This window comes from Apis dorsata, unplaced genomic scaffold, assembly GCF_000469605.1.
Source record: "Apis dorsata unplaced genomic scaffold, Apis dorsata 1.3 scaffold_129, whole genome shotgun sequence".
Classification (NCBI taxonomy): domain Eukaryota; kingdom Metazoa; phylum Arthropoda; class Insecta; order Hymenoptera; family Apidae; genus Apis; species Apis dorsata.
Genome location: NW_006263422.1, coordinates 365,196 through 376,626, shown reverse-complemented (window position 1 = coordinate 376,626; position 11,431 = coordinate 365,196). Strand labels below are relative to the sequence as shown.

The 11,431-nt window shown below is 31.7% G+C and overlaps 1 protein-coding gene across 3 annotated transcripts; it reads right to left on the bottom strand.

Annotated features, from left to right (window-relative positions):
• Positions 1 to 9: 9 nt before the first annotated feature.
• Positions 10 to 11,425, bottom strand: LOC102674565. Of its 3 annotated transcripts, XM_006612894.2 has the most exons (8): positions 11,254 to 11,425; positions 9,336 to 9,530; positions 5,911 to 8,510; positions 5,677 to 5,768; positions 5,389 to 5,517; positions 5,235 to 5,310; positions 4,861 to 5,125; positions 10 to 4,658 (listed from the first exon to the last, which is right to left on the bottom strand). In XM_006612894.2, exons 1-8 carry the CDS (start codon positions 11,308 to 11,310, stop codon positions 297 to 299), a joined length of 7,776 nt encoding a protein of 2,591 aa, XP_006612957.1. In that variant the 5' UTR covers positions 11,311 to 11,425; the 3' UTR covers positions 10 to 296. The 3 variants fall into 3 exon arrangements, with proteins under 3 accessions (XP_006612957.1, XP_006612956.1, XP_031365035.1); XM_006612893.2 differs by having other exon boundaries at positions 5,235 to 5,517; positions 9,345 to 9,530; XM_031509175.1 differs by having other exon boundaries at positions 5,235 to 5,517; positions 9,336 to 9,527.
• Positions 11,426 to 11,431: the final 6 nt, after the last annotated feature.

Here is an 11,431-nt window from a genome sequence, read left to right as displayed (position 1 = left end):
AAAAAAAAAAAAAAAAAAAAGATTGCATTGCAATGCACATGCATAATAAAAAAAAAAATTCAATTAATTATTTTCTTATATTCAGTGTGTAAAAATTAGTGAGATACCATGAAGATTTTCGGTGCTCTTTAAACGATGAGGTAAAAAAAGAAAACTTTACTTATCAAGTACTCTTAATATGTACTGCATATTGATTTATGATCAATATAACAGTAAAGCAAATGTACAATGACTAGCCCGAAACAGAAAAGCGATACTATGAAAAAAGAAATTATTTATTTTATAACAAATTCCCACTATACTGTTGTTACTCTTGTAGAAGCTGTGACTATGTCACTATGACAATCTGTCACTTTAAATTTGCTTTCAGTTCCATCAGGCGTTACTTTGGCTGCTTGTGAAATATCTTGCTTCGGATTATAATTAAAAGGCGGTACGATAGCGGATGCGGGTGTACGCATACCAGCCCCACTAACATATGTTTGTGCAGAACCTTCTCCATTTGAATCTACTCGTATAAAGGAACCAAGACGTGATATCCGTTTCGTAGGATCTATCTCTATCGTGGAGGATTCAGTATGCTGTGATTTTCGTAAAACAACTGAAGCATCACCTATGTCTATGGTATCTTTCTTGTACGTAGAAGCATCGCTAGACTTTACAGGAATCTTGCAAGGAGCATCATTCGCGTTCATTCCGCTTAAATCACAAGAGTTTCTGTATTTCACTTTACTAGGTTGCACACCCATTACCAACGGTCTTTTCAATTTAGATTTGTACAAAGCTGATTCAGGATTATCATTCTCTTGAGGTACTCCTTCAAATGTTGAGCTACGGAATAATCTAAAAGTTGGTGGATTGCTCACTAAAATTGGAGCATCTACATCATTGGCACAATTGCCAGGCTGTACCCATTGCCTAGTATCTGATTTCTCAAACCGTTGCTTATTCTTGCTCTCTTCTACTTTTTTCCACAAACTTGCAATTTTACTAGTTGCTTCCTTTGCCAATTTTCTAGTCTGCATTCCAGTTGATGAATTTGATACTATACTGGAATTACTGTTAGATCTCTGACCAAGAGGACCTACCTTTCGAAAGACTTTACCGTTTTCTGCTTGTGTAGTATTTTGATTATTAACTGGTATTTTTGGAGTCATTTTTCCTGTAGGTAATCGTTTTGGAGTTACTAATAACGCTTTTGAAGATTGATTCTTTTCTGAAACATTTCCTTTTGATGATTTCGATTGGTGTGCTTGATGTGTCTTTGGTGAAATTTTTGGTTTCCCTGTTGTTGGATGTATCTTGGATGTCGCACCTCTAATAGGTTTTGCAATCTTCGTTTTTATCGGAGAAGAAGATGTAGAAACTACGGTAGGAGCATTTTCTACTTCTGGTTCGTCTTTGGTAAACGTACCTTGTCGTTCTAAAGGTTTCACTGTTACATCTGATTTGGTCTCTTGTTGATAATTTGAAGAAGAACATGTTGGAGGTGTGCTATGTCTTTTTACAGATTTTGTGAAAGTTAACGACGATCCTTTTTGAGGAACCGATGCTCTTTTTGCAGCTATAGACAAAACTTTTGTTTTTTTATCATCTGTTGAATTAGAAGTTGCTTTAAGATTTATATTTGATTTTGCAGATTCTTTCATCATGACATTTGGACTATTATTATTTTGCCTGAGGGTAGTAGCTCTAGTGGCTCTTACAATAGGTGAAGTATTACTGCGTCCTATAGGTATTCCACTAACAGGATTCACTTGTTTTAATGGAGACGATTGTGGTGTTGGTTTTCGTGTAATTGGATTTGAATAGAGAGCTTTTCTTCTGCCTCGAATAGCCTTTGGACTTTCTGGATCTGATTTATCTGTAGCATTGGAATCATTGCTGGGATCCCTTACCATTCCTGGTTTAATTATTCGAGGTCTTTTTGTTTCTCTAGGTGGATCTTCAATATTATTTGATTCATCCTCGCTTTCAGTCTCCACGTTGTCGGTATACCTGATGTCTTCATGTGATTTAGGTGCTTCAATTTCAATAGTTTCTTTATAAACATTTTTTGGTTCCTGTACGTTATCTATTTGTTGAGAATATGAACCTATTAACTTTTTCGAAACACCGTTGACAAATCGCATTCGAAGATTACGTTCGGATTCCGATTCATTTGATACTAAACTAATAGTTTCGCAATCTAATAATCCTTCCTCTGTAGTTTCATTCGTTTTATTTGATTCATTTAATGTATTCAATACAATGGTTGCATTTTGTTCTAACATGGTTTGAATTTCTGATTCAATATTGTGTGTTGAATCTGGTATCCTATCTTCTGTTACATTTGTAGCATTATTTTCTATATCTTTGAATATACATTCTGAATCGTTCAAAGTTCTTGTACGATATCTTTCTCTATTTTTCTTTTGCTCAGTACGTTTTTTAATTAATGTTTTACAAGCAGATAATTTTAATGTAGGAATAGCAGATTTTACAGGGGATATAGCTCTTGTTGGTTTTTCAGAATTTTCTTGTTCACAAATAGTACTAATTTCTTGTTGATTATTTTGATCTTGATTTATATCAGGAAAAGGATTTTCTAATACCTGCGTTTGAAATCTTGCTCTATCTTCTTGTCTGCGTTGTTTAGGTGTTAATTTCGAAAAAGGCGAACACTTTCCCCGTGAAACCTTTTCTTGCACTACATTTTCCTGTTGATCCGTTTCTTTTTTGTCAAGCTCCGCAGCTATTGTATAAGTTTTATATCTTTCTTTGGCCAAAGTCCTTTTCTGTTTCGGTGTTAAATTTTTATGCAATCGTTTTCTAGGCGTAGATTCTGCTGAACTAGTGAGACAATACTCGGAAGAAATTGGTGTAACCGCTTCATCAGTATCGCCTGCCTCATCGATTTTATCTATCATAACAGGATGTGAAGCTTCTTCAGTATGTAATTCCGCGTCAATACACAATGTGTCACTGCATATTGTCTCTGATGCTTGTTCCACTGTCGATTCATCCATTTCGCAGACTTCGTTGAATAATGAAGGCGGATTGATATTTTCCAAGCATTCGCTCAAACTATTATTTGCACTATTCTGCATAGCTTCAGCATATCGCATACATGTCATAGAAAGTACATTTGCAACAGGTCTTAATAAATCAAATGCAGCATCGCTTCCACTTAAGTGTTGCGAGTCTTGATCTTTAGAATCCGCCACTTCTGATGTAATACTTGCCACACTTAACATACTATTTTCCATATCGCCAACATCTGGTAATTCATCTAACATTGATGGTGGTTTAACACTGTCTAAATGCGAACCAGTACATTCATTTAACAAGTTTTCTAAACTGCCAGTATGATTTTGGCTTTGATTAAGAGCTCTTTTAGCTACTACACCTAGAGGAAGTGATTTCTTACGATTATTTCGGGAATCCGTCAAAGAAACATTTTTCACTTGAATCGGAGGTAAAGACGCAGAATTACATCTATCTCGATTAATGAATGACTCGCTACAATCACCTGAACCTGCGTAGCTAGCAGTTAGTGATAATAAACTCCCCATAGAAGAAGGAGGTTTAATTGCATCTAAGTCCATAGATGTCATACTAGTTGTATCTAACTCATTTTGTCTGTTCATTTCTGCATCCACTGCTTCAGCCAATTTAATTGCTTCTCTTTGAATAATTTTTGAATTCGACATAGGACCACTTTCACTGCTTATTGTTTCATAACACTCTGAGGTAATCGTACCTTGTTCTTCTGCTACATCGCTCTTAAACGAAGCAATTATGGGAGCACTAATGCTGATACTAGGAAAAGAGACATCATTAGGAGAATCCTCGTTCCATGTATCACTCAATACACTTTGTTTCATCGCATTAGAATCTCGTTCTCGAATTGCTTCTGTTTGCTGCACTAAAGTTGCAGTTAATCGATCTAACGAAGCAATCATGGCATCAGGATCTCTCTGACGTCGATATACATCTTCTTTCTCTACATATTTTGTTGAATCTGTAGATTTTTGTATTAATTTGTGTTTTAAATCAATTTCTTCCTTCTTAATACCATCTATCTCACATATATCGCTATATGTTTTATTAATTTCATCATTACTAATTTTTGTTTTATTTTGTTTTTCTTCAAATTCATCCTTATTTTTATTCACTATAGTTTTATTTAGTTGAATATTGTCCATAGTTTTAGCTAATGCAGGTTGTATGCATAATTCTAAAAGCGCATGTTCGGATTGTTCTACAGAATCAATCGATTCGCTGCTGTCTGAATTTGTTACTTTTGAATAAGATTGTTCCATAGATGGATTCTCGATATTTTTATTTTCTATGGATTCTAATACTTTATCATTTTCCCACTTAGTTGAATCATCATCTATATTTTGATCATTATCAATAAGATCATTATGAATCAAAGATGACATATCTTCGTTTGAATGGGTATCGATACTAGATAAATATTGTTGTTGAGATGGTTCTGTATTGAATATTACTGTTTCATGTAATATTGGACTATTTCTTAAATTCGAAGGCAATGAAAAGTTGCATAGTCTATCATCACATAATAATGAATTGTGTTCTGTCTTTTTTATTTTGCCTAATTCATTCTGTAAAACTTGATTTGATTGTTGTATTGAAATTTTAGATTCTGTTTCCTGAAATAAAAAAATTTAAATTTATAATATATATATATATATATATATATATATATATTTACATATAGTAGATTACTAAAATTGAGCAAATTTTAAATTTGTATATTTCTATTATATTAATATGTTATATATTTTAAATATATAAAGATTTGAAATTAGATTTATAGATTAATTAAAATACTATATAAAGTAATTTTTTTACCTCTTGCATAAATTTAGCTGTACTTTGACTATAATTTGATACAATATTCATTTTTGATGAATTATCAATAACATTATCTATAGAAATTTCGGAATTTATTGTTTCTTCAGATTCCAATTGTTTTATATCAAGACTGTTTATGGTAGAATCGATTAATGAGTTACATTCCATTTGATCTAATGCAATACTAGTTTGATATCGAGCTAAGTTACTTTCATTTCGTGGAACTTTTTCAAAATTATTTCCAATAAAAGAATGCCTGTGCCTAAAAAAAAAAACTCATAAATCATTTTTTAACAAATATGTAAAGAAAATGCAATTATAAAATATCATTAATAATTATAATAAATTTATGTTGAATAAATAATTTTTACCTATTATTTTGCATTCCAATATTAATGCAAGCTGTAAGTAGATCTTCATCATCCTCATCACCATCACTGACTTGATCTAAACATTCGGAAGAGTTGTTTATATTTAATATATAAGGCATGTTACGGGTATCTCCTTTTAGTTCAAATTCCTTACATCCTGAATCATTAGAAGCTTTCAATGCACTGGTCACGTACGAATTAACTCCATTGTTGGGATAATTTTTATCGAATTTATCATTTTTTTCAAACATGCCACTTTGAGTATCATAATTCTTTTTCATATCTATAATAAAGTAAATACAAAATTTTTATTTTATATTTTCATTTTATATTCTTAATAATCTAATAAATATATATAAATGACTATGATAATTATTATTAAAATATATAATAATGTATATAAATGCATATATAAAGAAAGTTTTTTTAATAATCATCTTACCAGGCTTATTTTTAGTCGAATTGGACGTCATATTATTACTTTCATCATATTGTAAATTATTTGAAGATATTTGTGTAAGAGTACTTCTCGAACTATTAAAAAAAATAAATTAAACATTAAAAATTAAAAGAATTGAAATTAAAGAAATATGATTATAATTTCTAATTAAAGAATTTTATTTTTTTATGTATGTTTATATTATATTTATGTATACATATACATAAATATACAAACCTTAATGGATTTTGCACAGTATGATTATCCTCTTCAATATTATTGTGCTTGATACTTGTTTCTAAATTCATTTCTTCCTTATCTTGTAATTTACCTTGCTCTTGAATCTTTTTCAATAAATTTCTCTGCCGAGTATCTTCTTGTAAGTCAGAAGCAGATGCTGCTCTAGAAGAATTCAAGGATGTTCCATGTGGTGTTCCTTCTGTGCAATAAGTCTTCACTGTATCTTCATGAATAAGTTCCTGATCATTGTTTGTAAAATAATGGGAATGTGGTTTTTCTTCGTCTTCTAAACTTCGTTCCGCATAACGCAAACTATAGTCAGTCGGTTGATCTAAATCGGTCACGGCATAATCACTAAACAAAGTTCCTTCTGTTCGATGGTTTACAGTTGGTGAAATAGTTTGTTGTATACTATTTAATGAATTACGTTGGTGTAATACACTCTTATCATAGACATTTTCAAAGCTGATAGTATCTTTTACAGGAGAGTTACTATTAACAAAAGATAACGAAGTTTCTATCCCAGTCTTTGTAGTCACATATTCTGTTTTTGTGCAAGTATTTAATTCCGTTTCTTCTGAAATACTGGATTGACTGCCAGTCTTTAGAATAGACGAGATGCTTTGTGGCAAATTGTCTTCTACAGAAGAATGTAATAAATTTTGTGAACAAGTGGATTCTTGATCTGGAGCAGAAGACCAGGAAATAGTAGAGTTAGTACATCTAAGATCACCAAGAGCATTAAAATCTGATGATTTCAAACGATCTGGGATGGCATTTTTGTAGCGTAATGTATATTTTTTCTCTGAAGATGTTTTCGAATGAACATCGGTGGATATTCCACTATCAAAACCGACTGCAGAATGCAACGATGAAGATTGCTGTTTTATTTGAATATCAGTGGGAGATAATCCGTTCAATACATGTCGATTTACTCTTTCGAACATAGTATCAGAGTGTGTACTTGTTATAGAACGCATAGAGTCCCTACTCTCACTTCTGGCGACTCCGTTACATTTGATATTAGATGTGCTGGGCTGGTTGTGCAACTGATAAGAGCGTAGACTACGCGTATTGATCCCTAAGAAGCTGTGTTCAACCTTGAATGAAAACTTGTCGTCTTTGTTAGTAGGTGATGTGCTAGGTTCAATATTATCGCAAGTTTCTGCTAAGTTTTGATCTATTTCTTGCTCTAAAGCTCTTTGCCTGCGAGCAACTAGAGTTGGTAAAGTTGGAAGGCCTAATCCGCGTGCTGTTGAATCTAAGTGAACAAGGTTGTTGGAACCTGGTCTGGCACTTAGCAAATTCTTTAAGGCTGCACTTGAACCCATTGAAATCATTTTGTGCTTGGAGTGAATTAGACTACGAAGCATTGGAACGGCGCCTAAGTCCCATAATAAACGCTGATCTTGTGGACATCGAGCAGAAAGATTCCATAGAGCTCCACAGGCATTACTAACAACGGTTAAACTAGGTGATCGTAATTGTTGCAATAATACTTGCAAACATCCTCTTTCTCTTACAATGGCTCGATAATCTTCTCTAACGGCGATATGGCTAGATACATTCCTCAATATACCACCAGCGTTTTCTACAATAGCTAAAGTTTTAGACGGTGCTTTGTAACTCAACATATCCACGAGGAATGCTAGTGCACCATCCACGGCGCAAATGTCTACCTTATTCGTACTACAATGTGCCGATAAGTTCCATAATGCAGACAATATCGATTTGAGCGTTGATTCTTTCCTACCTTCCATCGCAGCCTTCATTAAACCAGTCACAGCTCCTACTTCCCTTAATGTTTGTTTGCTACTGGTATCAGCTCGCCACGACAAATTTCTTAATACAGATGCTGTTACTTGTCTAAGATCATCGCTTGGACTCTTCAACTGCGAGACTAGTGCCTTCATGAACTCCCGGAAGGAGCATAATAATGCTTTATTATTTCCATCGCCGAAAGTCAAATTAGTCAGAGCCATTCCAGCATATCTACGTAAAGTGATACAATTTTGGTCATCGCATTCGCTTCCATGTGCCATGTGGTCCATCTCGATTAGTTCTGCGACCGCGTGAAGTCCACCGAGTTGACACATGGCGTGACGATGAGCTTCATCGAAGGAAAGTTTCATTAATGCTGCTATAGTCGGTCCAGGATGTCTTTCTAAATCATCAGGAATCTGTCCCGTTTGCAGAGACGTTCTCAGTGCTTGACAATAATCTCGTAACTGTTCTAAAAATCGAAGAACCCTTGCTTCTCTACGTCCTGCCCTTTCGTCACTTTTAGCGTATACTATATTGTGCAAAGCTCTTGATGCTTTTTCTCTGGTTTCTGGATCTTGTCCTGGAGCGTGAATTAACTGTACCAACAATGGCAGGCATCCTGATTGTCTCATTATGAGGCAATTATCTATCGAATTACTCATTGAGAGTAACGTTGCACTCATATCTTCCCGGCCCTCTGTACTGCCTAACATTCCCAATAGATTGTACACCACGTCTACTTTTGCTCCTAATCTTCGATCTCCTTGTATTTCCGTAGAACAGCCGAAAGCCCCACCCGAATTTGAAGAAAAGCTCATCACGCTAGCTATATCCTGTGAGAGAGAGGGTGAATGTTAGTATTTTTAGTTGTAATTTGAAAAGTATTTTTATATTTTTTTTATTAAATAAATAGTAATTAAAAAAATAAATTTTTAATAATTAAATAATTTTAATAAAATGCTATTTCTACAATGTTTTCCTAACTAACTTTTTTATGAAGTTAATAAAAACAGAATAGTTATTTTTTTGAAAGATATTTTAATTATTTTTATACAGGAAAAGCTTCAATTTTTTTGCTTTTTTTATCTGAAATTTTAATAACAATTAATAATTGTCTGCTTTTTCCAAATACATTACATAGTTTATTATATGTATTTTAAATCTTTTTTAATTAAATTATAAATTATTAATCATATATTAATTAAATAATTATGAAATAAAATTAATTAATTAATCACAATGAATTTTATCCAATCAATTATAGGTTTTTTGCTGCGTAAATATTTTATAATAATGCTTTATATTTTATATAATGCTATATATTTTATAATAGTGCTTAACACAATGAGTCAAACTTCATTTTCACAGGTCATTGCTCCTATTTCAGTGACGTCTCTATGACAGATTATGTATTTATTAATGTTGCACTATTCATTCAACTTGCGATGCATATTTGTATTTTGTATTTATTTTTATTATATTCATATTTTTTTAACATAATTTTTTTTGGAAATGATTTATTAATTATTTTTAATATTTATTATTATTACAGAAAGATAAATATATATTTTTTTCATTTTAAGTTTATCAAATTTTTAAAATTGACTATTATTCTTTCTTCGATTGTGTGACGTATAATTCACAAAAAAGTGATTTACGTTATGTACAGTGGTTGATGTGCCTTGTTGAGTGGAAAATCCCATTTGTTGATTAGCCCATATGTCTCTTCTGATGGGCCAAGTTCCTCGATAAGAAGACGGTATTCTATGACCTTGTAGGGATGTATCCGGTTTGCTATCTTCTTCGCTACTTCCACCCTCATTGTAACGTTTATTTCTTCTTATATATATCTGCTAAACATAATAAAATGCTTCTACTAAATATTTATTTTTATTTAATAATAACAAATAATCTTAAAAAATTTTCAAGAAAAATAATATAAACTTTTTTAAACATAAAAGAAGTTTTTGTGTTAAAAGAAGTTTTACTTACATTTTATTTTTTTTATTATTAATTTTATTTACAAATTCTATCAATTGTTTTATCACAAGTGAATTTTGATCTTTCAATATTAGAATTTTTTCTGACATTTTCGCAAAAATATATATTACATAAAATATAAATATTCACTAATTTATATTATTTTTAGATTATATTATTATTATAAGAAAAAAAATAAAATTTTTTTTTAATTCAATTTGAATTTCCCGCTGAAAACAAAATGGAAACCACGAGATTAATTCCAATTTACTCGATACAAAATAATTAATGTTCTTGTTTATTTACGTTTCTTGTACAGAACGGACGAAATAAATTCTTAGGGAAATGTTTGGGGTAACAGAGCAAGTTAAAGAGCGACGAAAGAGAAAAGCAGAGAGATAAGAAGCGCAAGCAAGAGAGAAAATGCATATGTGCGAGTAAACGTGTATAACTATGGTTAGAGAAAGATGGAATGAGTTCTCTGTAAAATCAATACGCGACTACGTTGGTAGAAGTGTATATAGGAAGGACTCGTATTCTACTAGCACGAGGCAATATCAGTAATTTCCAGCCATTTTTTTTTTTAAATTACATCTTATTTAAAATTAAAAACATCATAACAAATCTTTTCAAATAAGAAAAAATATATCAATGATATAATTTTAACATAACCTATCTTTAGTATATCTGATTTAGTTATATAAGTATGCAGTATGTAATTTTCCGGTTATTAAAATTATTATAAAGATATATATGCATAGTTCCTTTCGAAAGTTTCAACAGATTGTCAAGCACGAAACAACAATTATATAAATAGGCAAATTTTATTATTCGAAACGAAGAATCTCGTACATCACGCATTTCATTTACATATTCTCCAACATCCCTATAGATACTAATTAATTTACACACTTATTATGATGCAGTACTAGACATTGTGCTTATGCTTTTAGAAATTGCATTAACTATCTTTGATGCAATTATCGTTATTGTTTGACAATAAAGGTTTACATCGTGCTAGACAATAGGGTGACATTCTGTTATTATAGAAGATAATGAAATATAACGGTATATGGTAATTTTGCTTTCATCATTGATACTTTATAAATACGTAGAAGTAACAAAATAAAGTTGAATAATCAACAAATAAGAAAAAAAAGCTTCAAATTAAAATCATCGATCAACATTAATTGATACCATATGATATATCAAAAGTTATCAAATTATTTCACAGATTCCAAGTTAAAATGCAAAATGACTGTAAGAAAGAAATTGATTTATTGCTATCAAAAACCGCATTCCTTTATAAGATACAAGTACACCTGTTCTATTTGCGCATTACAGGCTTCTCTTCAAGTTTGAAAAAACAATCGTTCGACAAAAGAAAAAAATGTACACAATTTAACTCGATCAATTTCAGTGTCATCTCAGTTTATCATCACAAACTTATCAATCACACATCATATCATGCATTAACTGAGAATCAACCAAAACAGAAGAAATTGAATACAGGAAAAAATAGATCATATAAACTAAAGATTAAATATAAATAAGATAAAAATAAAAAAATTAAAAAAAAGAAAATAAAAGTATTACCTCGGGACTCGGCGTGGACGACCTTCGTTCGTCCTCCTCTTTCACTTCCGGCTCCATGGCATCCTCCTTGCTGGTTTCAGCAATCACGGAACCCAGGTACAATCTTGGTCTGATATTGGCATTGACGGGTAAAAAAGTGGAAGAGGATAAAGGCGTTTTCAGAGTGTTTTTCACCAAC

Bases quoted from the DNA above. Each gene is read 5' to 3' on its own strand.
- LOC102674565 (XM_031509175.1), bottom strand. From the start codon at position 11,310: ATGGAGCCGGAAGTGAAAGAGGAGGACGAACGAAGGTCGTCCACGCCG. The intron at 9,528-11,253 runs GTAATACTTTTA...TATGTTTAGCAG, and splicing joins CGTCCACGCCGAGTCCCGAG to ATATATATAAGAAGAAATAA. The intron at 5,769-5,910 runs GTTTGTATATTT...TTTTTTTAATAG, and splicing joins ACTGTGCAAAATCCATTAAG to TTCGAGAAGTACTCTTACAC.